Genomic DNA, 15,573 nt, shown 5'->3' on the forward strand with positions numbered 1-15,573 from the left:
TATCATTGCCAGCAATAAGTGTGCAAGGTCATTTTTCAGGAGCAGGCATGCATATTAACCAGAAGTAGGCATGTAATGTTATTTTTCAGGAGCAGGCATGCAAGTTAACCAAGAGCAAGCATGCAAAGTTGTTTTCCATGAGCGGGCATGCAAGTTAACCAGGAGCAGAAATGTGACATTCATTTTCAAAAGCAGGAATGCATGTTAACCAGGAGCAGGCATGTAAAGTTGTTTTCCATGAGCAGGCATGCAAGTTAACCAGGAGCAGGAATGTGACATTATTTTTCAAAAGCAGGAATGCATGTTAACCAGGAGCAGGCATGTAAAGTTGTTTTCCATGAGCAGGCATGCAAGTTAACCAGGAGCAGGAATGTGACATTATTTTTCAAAAGCAGGAATGCATGTTAACCAGCAGCAGGCATGTAAAGTTGTTTTCCATGAGCGGGCATGCAAGTTAACCAGGAACAGGCATATAAAGTTCTTTTACATGATCAGAAACAAATCAATACTCCTCGGTAAAAGCATATAATGTTGCTTTTATGTTGCTTTGCCTGTTGCAGGTAAAGCTATTGTGCATGAGCAGACATTTATATTTGGTAGTAGCAAGCATATAAGCGTGCTTGCTTGGAGCAGGAAGGGACAGTTGTCTTCCAGGATGAGGTGTGTACTTTTGCAGTAGACATGTAACGCTGCCAGTTAGTGCAGTCATCTAAAGTTGTTTCCCTGGAGCAGGCTCACGTCTTTACTAGGAGCAGGTGTATAATATTATTTTCCATAAGCAGGCAGGTATATTTCCGAGGGATGGGCACCTAAACGTGCTTACTACGAGCTGGCATGTAAAGGTATTTTTCATGACTAGACATGTAGGCGTGCCGGTAATGAGCATGCAAAGTTTTTTTTTCTGGAGCAGGCATAGGATGATGGTTTCCTGGTGCAGGCATATTAAGTTGTTTTTCAGTCATGTGAATGTGTTTCCCTGGAGCAGGCATGCGAAGTTGTTTCCCTGGAGCAGGCGTATGATGTTGCATGCGAAGTTGTTTTCCTGCAGCAGGCATATGAAGTTGTTTTACTGGGGCAGGCATGTGAAGTTGTTTCCCTGGAGTAGGCATGTGAAGTTGCTTCACTGAAGCAGGCATATGAATCTGTTCCCTAGGGCAGGCACGTGAAGTTGTTGCCTGGGAGCAGGCCTATCAAATAGATTTCCTGGAGCAGGCATATGAAGCTGTTCCCTGGAGCAGGCATATGAAATAGTTTTCCTGGAGCAGGCATATGAAATAGTTTTGCTGGAGCAGGCATATGAAGCTATTCCCTTGAGCAGGCATATGAAGTTGTTTTCCTGGAGCAGGCATGTGAAGTTGTTTCCCTGGAGCAGGCATATGAAGTTGTTTCCCTGGAGCAGGCATATGAAGTTGTTTTCCTGGAGCAGGCATGTGAAGTTGTTTCCCTGGAGCAGGCATATGAAGTTGTTTTCCTGGAGCAGGCATATCTGGTTTTCTTCCTGAGCAGGCAGGTGAATGTGTTTCCCTGGAGCAGGCTTGCATCATTGCGAGTAGAGGGTGTGTGTGGTTGTTGGCAGCACGTGGTGCTTCGCACTGCCGTTTCTTCTCTCAGATGTGGAGCCTGTCGGGGATACCTTGACAGCAATGACTGGCCAGGCCTGTGTGCACAACGTCACACGGAGCCTGGGTGCTGGCCCAGCCACCGGCCGCTTCGTCGTGTGTAAACCTTAGTGACAGAGCGCCAAGCTGGTGACAGCCGGCCGCGCAGCGCCTCTCCTCGGCCACACGCCCCGTGGAGGGTGAGGTACAGCTCCCAGCCGGGGAGGCCCCGTGGGCGTGGCTACAGAGGGGAGGGCACTTCATCATATCTGCACTTAGTTATAAGCACCCTTGGGGCGGATAGAGCGGCATTTGGACCGGCAGGTCGAGAGCTTGAAACCAGCAGCAGCACACAGGAGCCAGGGGTACATCCACAGAAAATGGGGCGCCAGAAGGAATTGGTGAACAAGATCGGGGACCTGCTGAGGATCCGAAACAAGCTGATGAGGCAGGCTCTGGCCGAGTGCCTGGGGACCCTCATCCTCGTGGTGAGTGTGCAGGGGGCGCCTCTGGCCCAGGGCGGCTGATGAGACAGGCGCTGGCCGAGTGCATGGGGCCCCTCATCCTCGTGGTGAGTGTGCAGGGGGCGCCTCTGGCACAGGGCGGCTGATGAGACAGGCGCTGGCCGAGTGCACGGGGCCCTCATCCTCGTGGTGAGTGTGCAGGGGCGCCTCTGGTCCAGGGTCGGGGTAGGAGCTGAGGCAGGACAGGTGCCGAGCCCCCGCTGGATCTCCAACAGTCAGCATGCACCAACTCGGTTGCTTAGAATAGCTCCTTGAGTTTAGCGCCTGTTGCAAAGCTCTACCTGTAACTGCAGGTGCTTCATCGAAGGCGAATCGGCTCGATCCTGCCTTACTCACTACCTCCAGCTGAATAATCTGAATAGTATATACCCCACAGTATACAGTGTTTCTTCCCTTTTCATTAGTTCTAGCGCATCGAAGTGGTATCCAAACCGCGATCGGCGCTATGCTGATTGAGATGCGTAAAGTGCCAGTGGCTTAACCGAAATGTAACAGGCATCACTCTGCTAAACCTAAAAAAGGTGAGTGCTTAGAAGTCATGTAAAAGAATGCACGACGTGTTCAGGCAGATGTCAGCCTCTGCCCTGTGCAGATGCATGCATTCCGGGTTTGAGGAAACATTTTTTTCTGGGGCAGGTGTTATTTTTGAAGGTAAACAGAGAGGTGCTGCTCACAGTCCCTGCACCGCCAGCTGGAGCAACAGTGTGTGTGTGTGTGGGGGGGGGGAGGGCATCTTAGTGAGTGGGTATTTGTCCACAGGTCACACGTTCCAATATACTCGCATACTATGCGTTTTCATGTAGCATTTGCTTCGGAGTACCCAGCCCATCTACTGCGGAGAGGCGCGAGGCGCTGGGGCAGTCCCGCCGGATTCGAACCGGCAGCTGCGCAGAGATCTCAGCAGCAGGTGTTTACTTAATTGACCAACCTGTGTGATCTTGGGCAAGTCCATTTCGTCCGGACCACCAGGGTTTACTGATCTGCACCAGACAGAGGGGCTTAAACTCGCCAGCCCCGTGTTTAGCGGACTGTAGACTCTGCCAGCTTCCTGCAGGAGTGCAGTGAACTTGGCAGGCGGGCAGCAGGTGCACACGTTCACTGCGGAGGAAGGACAGACGACAGACACGTGTCCCTCCTGTCTCCGGTGGTGGTGCTCAGTCCGTATGTCCTTGCGTGCGTGAAGCGGCGTGTGATCGTGTGCACGGATCCCTGGTGTCTGTCCTGGGAGGGCTGCCTTCACGAGCACATGGCAGCGTCAGGTGTGCCAGCCGGTGGGCATGGAACTTACAGTGGTGCCCAGCCCGTGTGTGCGGGAGTGAAGCGACGTGTGATCGTGTGCAAGGCGCCCTGGTGCGTGTCTGTCCTGGGAGGACAGTCTTCACATTATTGATCACAGGGCACTGTGCCCTGTGCCAGCCGGCGTGCACGGGTGCTTACAGCGTGGCACGGTTGACGCTACGCTGAAGACGTATGTTTAAAGAAACTCTCCAGATAGACCCCCTGTGGGTGAAGCGACCCATCTCCTGCTCTGCGTGCACTACCCCCCCCTCAGCCGTCCACCCCTTCTCCCCCTTCTCCTTCAGGACAGGGCATCTAAGCGCGTCGTGAAAGGAACTAAGAATCCGCGTATGTCAGTTGGAAAAGAATGCAGCGCGCCTATCTCTGCCTTTTCTCGCTCCAGAATCGCGAAGCGCTCTGAAGTGTCTGAAAGGTGACATGGCGCTATGCAGTGGACTGACAAATAATAAAGGTCTCTCCAGCTAATACCAATGCACTGTGCACAACTCTGTCTTCTCCAAGAAAATGAGGCTCACTGAAGTATCTTTAAGGCAAAATGCAGGCGCTACACAAATTTCAAAAGTCAGCCCTGGTGAAATGTAAAATACGTATATCTTTTTGTATGCAAATGATAGAATGCGCCCATATTTCGCCCCTCGCCGTCTCCAGACTCCCTAAGTGGTGTACAGGAGCTATATTAAGGGCCAATAAATACAAATAAATAAACCTGTCTCTGTACCATAAAGATTAGCTCGAGCCTGGCGCTTTCTTCCCCCCATCAAAAACGCTATAAAGTGTATGGGCGCAACATGATGGCACTACACAGAATACTAATGGCTAAATAACTACACACATAACTAAAGCAATGTGTCCCTTCTTCGCAAGCAAGATCGTGTTAAGTACCTAGCTTTTTATTAATCGTTGCAGGCTATCTAAGCGCACTGAAGTGCCTGGAAGGCAGCGTGTTGGCGCTACGCAAAACACCAATAACTGCATTATTGTCTTTTGCTGGGTATGAATACATTATCACTCCAGATTCTCAAAATATTCTGATGTGCCTTGAAGGCACCATGTGGACGCTCTACAAAATACGATCTAGTAGGCTTGTAATATTTAGGTGAATCCTGTTGGAAAACCCGACAGTGCACTCTGCTCTTCTACTCTGGAACATCGTGCGCTCTGAAGTGTCTGAAAGGCAAACTGTTGGCGCTACACCAAACAGCAACACACAGTTGAATCATATAGATTTGGACATCTCCTTTGTGATGGTTCAGCACTCTGACAGCACCGCCCGGCACATTCTGTTGGTTGCATAAGGGTCCGGGACAGAGAGATATGATGTTGCTTTCATTTTTAAAAAGTTTGCATAACTGTTCCTATTATTGCCTATAAAGCGCTGCGTTTCATCAAAGGCAGCTCCAGGCTCCTGGATAGCCGAACAGAATACATCAAACAACAGACCGTTGAAGCCATCACAGATTTGTTTTTAGTTCTGTACTAATTATATCGAATTGTTCCTTGTCTTAATTTTTTAGAGTAGAAAACCCCTTCGACACGTGTTGTTTATTGAGTGCATGTCACAGTAACTTAACCCGACACCGGAGACTTGTAAATAACAGGCCATGGAGCCGTTTGTTTCTAGACGCATCCATGCCAGGCTCAACAGAGCAATCGCTTTATCACAAGCAAGCGCTTCGTGTTGGTGTGCGCATCGTTTGTGAATGCTTCTGAGCACGAGAACTGGGTTACCGCTGGATGGATAGCTTCATTTGCCTGTGCTCACACACTTTTGTTCTGGTAAAACCGTAAAGCCGGGATTAAAACGAGCCCGCCGGGTTCCATAGCCGCCAGACCCTTTGAACCGCACCCACTACAGAGTGGTCTCTGCAACAGGAGGGCAGCCTTGCTGTGAAGGGGCCCCGGTGGGTAGCCGGGGTGGGGGAGGGGTCGTCACACTAGCAGGCGTGCAGAGCCGTCGTGTATGTGCACGCACGGCCGGTGGTACACACCCCTCCGGTCTGCGGACGTGCCGGGGCTCCTCTCTGTGGAATGCTCTCAGTGCCTCGGCCACTGTCCTCGAGGCCCAGCAAAGGCTGCGTGTAAAGCATAGAGGACCGCTTCTGGGCTCTATAAATCTAAATACGCCAAGAAATACAGCTCTCTCGGTGACAAGTGAAACGTTTTGTCGGTCTCACTTCACCTCCCAAATAGCGTGTTCTTTTGTTTTAGATAAGTGTGTCTTGTTCTTTCAGACGCCCGCAACTTTGAAAAATACATTACATTTGTAGAATGGAAACAGTTCTGTGTGGTGTGGTATCTGATTGATGGCCTTGAGTAGTGGTGTGATGTGGTACGGCACCGCATAGTTCAGTGTGGTGGGGTATCGGAAGGGCGGCACTGAGTGGTGGTGTGATGTGGTAGGGCACCGCATAGTTCAGTGTGGTACGGCACTGAGTGGTGGTGTGATGTGGCATGGCACCGCATAGTTCAGTGTGGTACGGCACTGAGTGGTGGTGTGATGTGGCATGGCACCGCATAGTTCAGTGTGGTGCTGTACTGAGTGGCGGTGTGATGTGGCATGGCACCGCATAGTTCAGTGTGGTGCGGCACTGAGTGGTGGTGTGATGTGGTACGTCACCGCATAGTTCAATGTGGTGCTGTATCTGACAGGCGGCACTGAGTGGTGTGATGTGGTAGGGCACCGCATAGTTCAGTGCTGTGCGGTATCTGACGGACGGCACTGAGTGGCGGTGTGATATGGTATGGCACGGTGTGGGTGTGGTCACCGGCCTGGTTCGCCTTGATAAGGCCAGACATTCCCCACTACACACTCCGCGCCCAACAGCAAACACCACCCCCGCGGTGAGACCCACACACACTGGGTACACTAGTGCGGGGTAGGGGGGCGCTGCAGTGTCTAAACGCCATAACCTGGCACTGTTGGCCTGGCACCCACTGCTGAGAGGGCATCACTCTAGCTGGCACCAAAAGTCAACACGAGGTGTGGCGCATGTGGCCAGCAAAGTGCTGCCACTTCTGGGTCCAGGCCTGTGTTGGCTGGGGAGAGTGGGCAATGGCACAGGGCGCCCGTCCGCCAAGGGGCCCTCTGTAGAGTGAACCCTGCTCTGTTTAACCTCTGTGTATTCTACTTGTCTATCTAGACCTCTATCCTCCTCTCGACCCCCCCCCCCCCCCACCCACCCTGCACCACCGTCATCCTAATGATTTCTGGGTCTCCAGACAAGACACAGTTCAACTGTTTTTGTCTGATCGTTTACAGAGTAACATACATTATTGACCGCATCCGCGATCAGTAACTACTGTGAGGTACCCGTCCTCGCAGCCATGCGCGACGGCAGCGTGCATACAGAGGGGGCAGTTTATTCATCATGGCTGCTGTGGCCCCGAGCGAAGGGCAATAATGGTATTAGGACCCCTGCAAAAAAAGAAGGGTCCACAACTTGAGGAGAGGGCCTTTAATACCAGCAGTGGGCAATAATCCTATTTTATAACGCCCTTGTCGGCCCTCTGTCTGGAATGCTGATTTTGAATAAGCCAATATAGGTCTTACGAGGCCAGGCAAAGCTGGAAGAACGAGGCTGGGATACTACTTCCTGCAGGGGTGGGGTCTTGGGGAGGGTTCAATCATGGGGGCAATTGATGAGTTACTCCGCACTGCGCAGGAGGCATTGATGCCTTACTCCGCACTGCACAGGAGAGGCACCGATGCCTCCCTCCACACTGCACAGGAGAGGCACCGATGCCTCCCTCCACACCGCATAAGAGAGGCACCGATGCCTCCCTCCACACTGCACAAGAGAGGCACCGATGCCTCCCTCCACACTGCACAAGAGAGGCACCGATGCCTCCCTCCACACCGCATAAGAGAGGCACCGATGCCTCCCTCCACACTGCACAAGAGAGGCACCGATGCCTCCCTCCACACTGCACAAGAGAGGCACCGATGCCTCCCTCCACACCGCACAAGAGAGGCACCGATGCCTCCCTCTACACCGCATAAGAGAGGCACCGATGCCTCCCTCCACACTGCACAAGAGAGGCGCCGATGCCTCCCTCCACACTGCACAAGAGAGGCACCGATGCCTCCCTCCACACCGCATAAGAGAGGCACCGATGCCTCCCTCCACACCGCATAAGAGAGGCACCGATGCCTCCCTCCACACTGCACAAGAGAGGCACCGATGCCTCCCTCCACACCGCATAAGAGAGGCACCGATGCCTCCCTCCACACTGCACAAGAGAGGCACCGATGCCTCCCTCCACACTGCACAAGAGAGGCACCGATGCCTCCCTCCACACCGCATAAGAGAGGCAACGATGTCTTTCTCCACACCGCATAAGAGAGGCACTGATGCCTTCCTCCACAGTGCACGGGAGAGGCGCTGAAGTCTCCCCCCACACTGCACGGGAGGGGTATCGATTACTTCCTCCACCCTGAAAAGAAGAGGCGCCGCTGCCTCCCTCCGCACTGCACGGGAGAGGCGCTGATGGATTCCTCCCCACCAAGGTCGGAGAGGCAGGACCAGGCACCGGGCGTTTCACAGGGAGGCTGGAAGGACTGGGGCGGTTTTATAGCAGTGCGTAGTTTTAAAAGTTCCCACTGTATAGGTATTTGAATATTTAGCAGTTTTCAGACAACAATACAAGTGTCAAAAGTGTTGGGGGGAGGGGGCCTGAGGTGGGGGTGGTGTCAGGCGGCTGAACATGGATTTCTGGCTTCATGAGAGACGCCCTGGCAGGCGGGCGCAGCGCGGAGTTCGGCGGGGTCCTATGCATGCTGCGTCCCCGGGGTTAGAACACACCCTTTCTACCTGTGCCCCTCACCGGTGAGCGCTGACACGGACCCACACCTGTCTACTGTGCATGCTCCCTTCTCAGCGGGGGTGTCCCGTTGTACCGCGAGCCTCTGCCTATCTGTGGTGCGCGTGCCACTGCCAGCAGGAAGAGGTCACCTCAGGACTTCCCAAGGCGGGAACCGAGCATGTCACATGCAATTAATACGCTTCTCTGGTAAGCAGCATCACTCCGCAGAAGCGCGCATGAGACGTCACTGAAGAGGGCCTGTCTCTCTGGTTTTGAAACCTAGCAAGAACAAAACTGACTCATTCTTTGGGGTTAAAGACTGCCTTTTCTCCCAGGTCACGCTCAACGTAACCCAAAAGTTGTGGTTGACGAAAACCATTTCACCCAAGGTTTCAGATGAACGCCTTCACAATGACATCACTGTAAGGGGCGGGAGCTCGAGGACGTCTCTTTGACTCTGACCCCTGTCTCAAGACAGCATTCATGATTTGGGGTCGGAAGCGCCATCCGAGCGTGATCCTCACCCCAACAGAGGAGGCGGCAAGAAGGCCTGTGGCCTCTATGGGTCTGTCTTGTCCCAAGAGACCGCCCTTCATGTAGGTTTGGGAGGGAGCTGGGTCTCTCATAAGTCGCCACATGAGTGCAGATGAAGGAAGCAGTGTCTCAGTGAGTCTAAGACCTGTCACAAAAGAGCGTGAGAGATGGGTTACAAGAGGGCTCGGTCTCTAGGAGTTTGAAACATATGTCAAGAGATCACCCACGGGTCGAGGATGGACAAGGGCCGGGTCTCTATGAGGCTGGCGCCTGTCTTAAGAGACAGATCATGGGTTGACATACATAAGACTTTGGTCTCGCTTGGTTTGACTCCTGTCTAAAAACATCACCCACGAGTTGTAGTTGGAAGACGGTTTGGTTTCTATGATGTCGGGCCTGTCTCGAGAGTTCACCCATGAGTGGTGGGTGAAAAAATGTTTGGGGTCTATGACATTGCCACCTGTCTCAAGAGATCACCAATGAGTGCTCGGTGAAAGAAGGTTTGGGGTCTATGAGGTTGGCTTTTGTCTCGAGAGACCACCCATGAGTTGTAGGTGGAAGACGGTTTGGTTTCTATGACATTGGCGCCTGTCTCGAGAGATCACCCATGAGTTGTGGGTAGGAAAGAAGGTTTGGTGTCTATGAGGTTGGCGCCTGTTTCAAGAGATCACCCATGAGTTGTGGGTAGGAAAGAAGTTTTGGTGTCAATACGTTGGCACCTGTCTCGAGAGCTCAACCATAAGTTGTAGGTGGAAGATGGTTTGGCTTCTTTGACGTTGGCGCCTGTTTCAAGAGATCACCCATGAGTTGTGAGTAGGAAAGAAGATTTGAGGTTTATGAGGTTGGTGCCTGTTGCAGGAGATCACCCATGGATTGTGTGTGAAAGAAGGTTTGGTGTCAATACGTTGGCACCTGTCTCAAGAGAACACACAAGAGTTGCGGGTGAAAGAAGGTTTGGTGTCAATACGTTGGCACCTGTCTCAAGAGATCACCCAAGAGTTGCCGGCGCTTGTGCATTTAGTCTTCCTGGATTCAAGACCTGTTGCAACAGACCAAAGATTTGTCGGAGCTGATGAGGGTACAATCTACCGGTGTTTTGACTTAGGTTGGTGACAACTGGTGTTTTGGAACTGCCACAATATTTCAGCAACAGTTTTAATGTCCTAATTCAATGTAAGATATTTTTGGGGTTCGTCATGCAGCTGCTTTTGAGCCTGGCACGTGCAGGTTGCCAACAAATTCAACCAGCAGATGAGTTAACCCACTGAGCTACTGAGTGGAACCAGCTTTCATCCTCATATTTCCGGTAGCCATCTTGAATGAAAAGGTGCTCTCCCAGTTTGACGGGATCCATAGAAGGACAGTTCAATTTAAGTCAGTGGTAGGCCCACTGTGTAGGAGAGGGCGTGCCTGGAAGGCACTTGTCCAAGGTATCATTATCTTGTATTTGAATAGTTAAGAATAGTTCTGCATCTCCCCTTATTTTCAGGGGAAGCACAGAAATACAGCTTCTCGAAGAGGCTCATCGACAACAGACTTCGCATGGTTGAGCACGTGTCAGGACGGCGGCCATGTTAGGTGTGGCTCAGCCCGTCACTTGCAGGTATAGGGAGGGGCCTGACATACATGTGTAATACTCCTCTGTGGCTGAATCAACTTGCTGGAGTTTCTGTTGCATAAGAAGATATTTGTGTCAAGCAAATAAAACAAAAAAAAATAGTCGGTGCCTCAGTTCTGGTAAGTCATTAATGACGCCGTAAGGAATGCGAGCGGCAATCACCATATTTCATCTCTGACACACGCGGCATTGTTAGGGTTTGGAGTGGACCACACGATGTGTTCACGCCGCTCCATGTCTGCTTGGGAGGGCGGCTAGGAGCAGAGTGCAGACTCTTCCTTCCTTGCCCAACCTAAGGAGTGGGCATCTGAAGTGCATGTGGTCCATCGGCTAGACTGCCGACTTTGGTGCTGGAAACCAGGGTTCGAGCCTCGTGGTCGCGTCCACTTCCTGTGATTCTGGGCAATTCACTTAATCTCCCCTGTGCCTGAATATGTAATGTAAATACGTTGCTCATGTACAGCGCTCCAATACCTTCGGGTCGAGTTTGCGCTATATAAAAGATGCAACAACAAAAAAAAAATACCGGAAGTACCACTCCCAGACTGCCGAGCGATTAATCAGCAGAATAGAGTGCCTCGACAAACACACTGTAATCTTATATTTAGCGCTGTTGATTTCAGTGGGAAGGATCGTTTGAGTGCAAACCGACAGAGTCGGCCAACACGCACTTCCACCAGCAGAGCAGGAAAGAGGGCTGGCCGGTGATGTCACTCAGTCTGGAAAACCTGCTGCAACTGAGGGTGCAACATCAATTTTGGTGCCACCAGTGGCACAAGTTCTATAAAAAGAAGTGGGGGACTGACCAAGTCAGACAATATGCAGGTGACATCATGACGTCACGATGTAGCTCTATTTGTGTAAATACTGGGACAGACCACCCCATCTGACACTCTTATAGTGTCTGCACTTATATACAGGGACAGAAAAAAGGCCAAAGCATGCCTCCCTTAAGTACCTGTGAAGAGATAGCAAGCTGGGTGCCTTTGTTTCCCCTCTGGTGCATTTACATTTGAGTGTGAGGTTTCAGGACGCCACCAGTCAGAATATTCAAACAAAAGGAGTCCTAATGTCCCCTTAACTTCGACCTGGCTGGAGTGGAAGTTTCAGTTGCTGGTCTCTAATGGATTTAATTACAGCATTTAATAATTTGTACACTTACATGACAGTTTTTATGTGTCTTGTCCAAAGGCACTGATAACAGGCCTTAATTATTACCCAACTCAAAGTATCCACCGCAGAAGGATGAAAGTATGAATCGGTTTGCCAGGATTCAAACCCATCTCCTTCCGGTTAATGATTAGACTCTGCAGTAGATGCATCAGTCCAATGAGCTATCTTACGTTCTTCGGCCCCATACGACGTAAGTCTAGTGGTCAAATACAAATACATCTTAAACCAATAGATAATACTAGACACTAATACTCAGTTTCAAGATGCAACTGGAAAGCAATGGAATGCTCCCGCTGGCAATTTAGTAAGTGCCCACAAACTATAATACACAAATTAAATTCTGTAAAAATCATTTATAACTGGTCAACTGCACTTTCCCCCTGGGATCTCCTGCTCTTTGTTGTGTTGACTAGGGCAGAAGTGTTTGAAGCTGCAGATGCTCGTGTGCAGGAGACAAAGGTCTGCCCCAGGATTGATTTTTCAGAGAAAGACGGAATGAATGTGGAAAGGTGAAAGAGTGGTGTGAGATGGCACATGCAGGGAATTTTGTTTCCCACGGTGTGGAATGCAACCTGCCGCCTTTCCCTACAGGAGGACATCCTGAGGATCTGGGGGCGCCCTATTGGTGGCACTGCCAGTGGCCTTCTGCACATGCCTTACACTAGAAATGCACTGGCGAGGCGACCGCTAATGGTCACTGAAGCCAAGTCAATGCAGACTTCTCCTCACTCATTCCAGAATGCCTGGTCCGGGAAAGGCAGTGCTCAGGATGGAGTGGAGTTATACAGGGGTCTGGTCACACACTCCTAGTGCTAAAGATGGATTGTATCACAGCTAGGTAGATCTCACTGTCGTTTCTTCTGCCCAAACACACCATCTGTTTCTGGTGCATCACACTGGTTTCTTCTGCCATGTTGAACCGATGCGCCCTGGTGGATCATACTGGTTTCTCTTGCCTGGTCACTCCACTCTATTTCTGGTGCATCACACTGGTTTGTCCTGCCTGGTCACACCAACTTCTGGTGGATCACACTAGTTTCTCTTGCCTGATCACACCATTTTCTCTTTACGGACTCCACTGGCTTCTCTACTCATGTTTACTCATCTTCTCCTGGTAGATCACACTGACTTCTCCTGGATCACGCTAGTTTCTTTTGCATGGTCATACCATCTTCACCCTGTGGATCACACTGGCTTGTCCTGTCAGATCACACTGGCTTGTCCTGCCAGACCACAATCTTCTAGATCACGCTATTTCTCTTGCGTTGTCACACCATCTTCTCCTGTTTGATCACAATAGTTTCTCTTGCCTGGTCACACCACAGTAGATCAAACTGATTTCTGCAGGTGGATCTCGCTGGCTTCTCCAACTTCGGTCACAACATCTTCTCCCAGTGGATCACACTGGCTTGTCCTGCCAGATCACACTGGTTTCTCCTGCAGGGTCACACCATCTTCTCCTGGTGGATCACACTGACTTCTCCTGCAGGGTCACACCATCTTCTCTTGGTGGATCACACTGGCTTCTCCTTCTGGGTCACACCATCTTCTCCTGGTGGGTCACACTGACTTCTCCAGCAGGGTCACACCATCTTCTCCTGGTGGATCACACTGGCTTCTCCTTCTGGGTCTCACCATCTTCTCCTGGTGGGTCACACTGACTTCTCCAGCAGGGTCACACCATCTTCTCCTGGTGGATCACACTGGCTTCTCCTTCTGGGTCTCACCATCTTCTCTTGGTGGATCACACTGGCTTCTCCTTCTGGGTCACATCATCTTCTCCTGGTGGATCACACTGACTTCTCCTGCAGGGTCACACCATCTTCTCTTGGTGGATCACACTGGCTTCTCCTTCTGGGTCACATCATCTTCTCCTGGTGGGTCACACTGACTTCTCCTGCAGGGTCACACCATATTCTCCTGGTGGATCACACTGGCTTCTCCTGCTGGGTCACAGCATTTTGTGCCGGTGGATCACACTGGTTTCTCTTGCGTAGTCACACCATCTTCTCCTGGTGGATCACACTGGTTTCTCCTGCTCTATCCCAATGTGTCTCCTGTCAGATCACACCACCTACTCCTTCCGGATCACTGCATCTTTGCCCACTGCAGGAAGCCCCATGCTCTAAGGGTGCGGGTTTCCCTAGCAGTTTAGAGAGGCTTGGATGTGCTGTTGTAAATCCATGAAGCCGCTCAGCCGTCTGGGAACTACAGAGACGTATCTGCTCACCTTCAAGTGACAAGGCGGAGAGCTGAGCTAGAGTGTGGCTGGGGCGCAACTGTAGAGATTGAGACTGTGGACTGACATGGCCTCACCATTGCACCCATGATGGAAAGAGCTTTCTGGGGGCTGTGCCTGGGTGTGACGAACACACCTTGAGGCGGAAGGAGGCACAGGAGGTACCTGCCCAATGGTTCAACTGCAGATTACATGACCGTAGGCTCATCTACGCACTGCAGGGAGGTAAAGTTCACCAGGAAGCTGATGGCAGGGCTCCCATACAGAAACTGCAGGAATCCTTCGTGAAGTCTGAGCCATGTTACTCGACAAAAGGCGAAGTCACCATCTTGATAAGAACTGGCAGAGTTTGATAACTCTTCCCCCATGTAGAAACTGTAAACAAGTCAGGAGGGTAAACACTCCCTGCCCTTTGTGCTGTCAGACATTAGCCCCACATTTATGACTCGACCGGTGCCGAAAGTCCAGTTATAGGAAAGCAAGGCAGCTTATTCCCGTATAAACAGCAGAGACCAATGTGCAGGCAGGACAATCAACCCCCTTCCTGGAAATAGAAACAAAGGAAACGTCAGTCTTAGAGAGTTTCACTTAATTCTAAAACTAATCGGAGGGAGAGCACGCGCTGCGTTCGTGCTGCGCGGCGCTACAGAGCAGCCGGGTAACTCGGAGGGTTGGTGCATTCTCTGCAGAGGATTTCCTGATTATGGGTTTGGCCCCTCCTGTGGCTGACTCAGCCTTTCATCTTTTCAAAACTGACACATTTCAGCCGATGAAGCATTAAGCCTGAGAAATGAATTAACAAGCAAAGAAAGAGGTTCTTTCAGAGAGTAAACACAAACATTATAACATATTTCGAGTTTTTCAAAGCACTTTATGTTATAGGGTGCACGTTTGAGAGGCGTGCAGGCTTTGCAGCATCTCGGGAGTCCTCTGGGGCTGGCTACCTCCGTCTTTGAGCCCTTTCGGGGGGCAGTGGGCAATGCCTGCTCTACTGGGAGCCAAGCCCTGGGCACGGACAGCTGTCATCAATGGCACCTGCAGAGAGCGGGCTAGCAGTGACCCTGCTCGGAATGACACACTCCTGCATTTATAGGCCTAATCTAGTGTATGTAAATAATTAAAAAATATATATACTGCAGTGTACAAAGAGTACAGCTGGCGAATGAACATGGTGGTTCATAAATAGCAAACCGATGCATTTCACGTGTAATAATACATTGCTTTTATATAGCGTGTCAGATCGCACTTTTGGCGTTTCTAAGCACTGCAAATAACAAACGCTAATTGTAACTAAATGAGATGCCATTCGATCTATGAGCCTCTGAAAGAAGAAGGGCTGTGTTCGCTTGCTGGGCGCTGAACTTGTGGCTGGAGGTCGCCATATTTATGGGAGGCAAAAGTTCATGTCACTGATGTGCACCACCGAGGCAGCTGGGTAAAGAGAGGCGCCCGGTGGGCCTGGGCACAGGTGCAGCAGAGGGGGACTATATACTCGGGAGGTTGCTGCTCAGGGGTCGCTTTTAGCTGGAGACAGTAGCCTGCAGGGGGCAGAAGCCTGCTGACGTCTTCTCTCGTCTCTTCCCTTCCCTGCTGAGCTGTCATCACAGCCCCTCTCACGACGATCGTTGCCAGTTACTGACCTGGTGACCCACAGGCGACCTTAAGTGAATACGTGCGACAGGCGTTGCTGACTGTGCGGCGTTCGGGGCGCCGCCTGTGAGTCCGAGGCTCATATTATTCGCGCATTCAGTGATGGAGCATGATTCCCGCGCTCCTTCGCTTCGT

The 15,573-nt window shown here is 51.3% G+C and overlaps 1 protein-coding gene across 2 annotated transcripts in view; it reads left to right on the forward strand.

Moving 5' to 3' along the window:
• The first annotated feature begins 1,598 nt into the window (after positions 1 to 1,598).
• The window catches only part of LOC146863875 (aquaporin-3), a 50,991-nt gene continuing 37,016 nt past the window's right edge, over positions 1,599 to 15,573 (forward strand). Inside the window, exon 1 of one of the 2 annotated variants that reach the window (XM_085628883.1) lies at positions 1,599 to 2,086. In XM_085628883.1, coding sequence (XP_085485009.1) covers positions 1,979 to 2,086 — 108 coding nt within the window. In that variant the 5' untranslated portion in view covers positions 1,599 to 1,978. Of the gene's footprint in view, positions 2,087 to 2,144; positions 2,252 to 15,573 lie in introns of those variants that run through there. The other variant, XM_085628892.1, reaches the window with a different exon arrangement.

This window comes from Triturus cristatus, chromosome 2_1 (genome assembly GCF_964204655.1).
Source record: "Triturus cristatus chromosome 2_1, aTriCri1.1, whole genome shotgun sequence".
Lineage (NCBI taxonomy): Eukaryota > Metazoa > Chordata > Amphibia > Caudata > Salamandridae > Triturus > Triturus cristatus.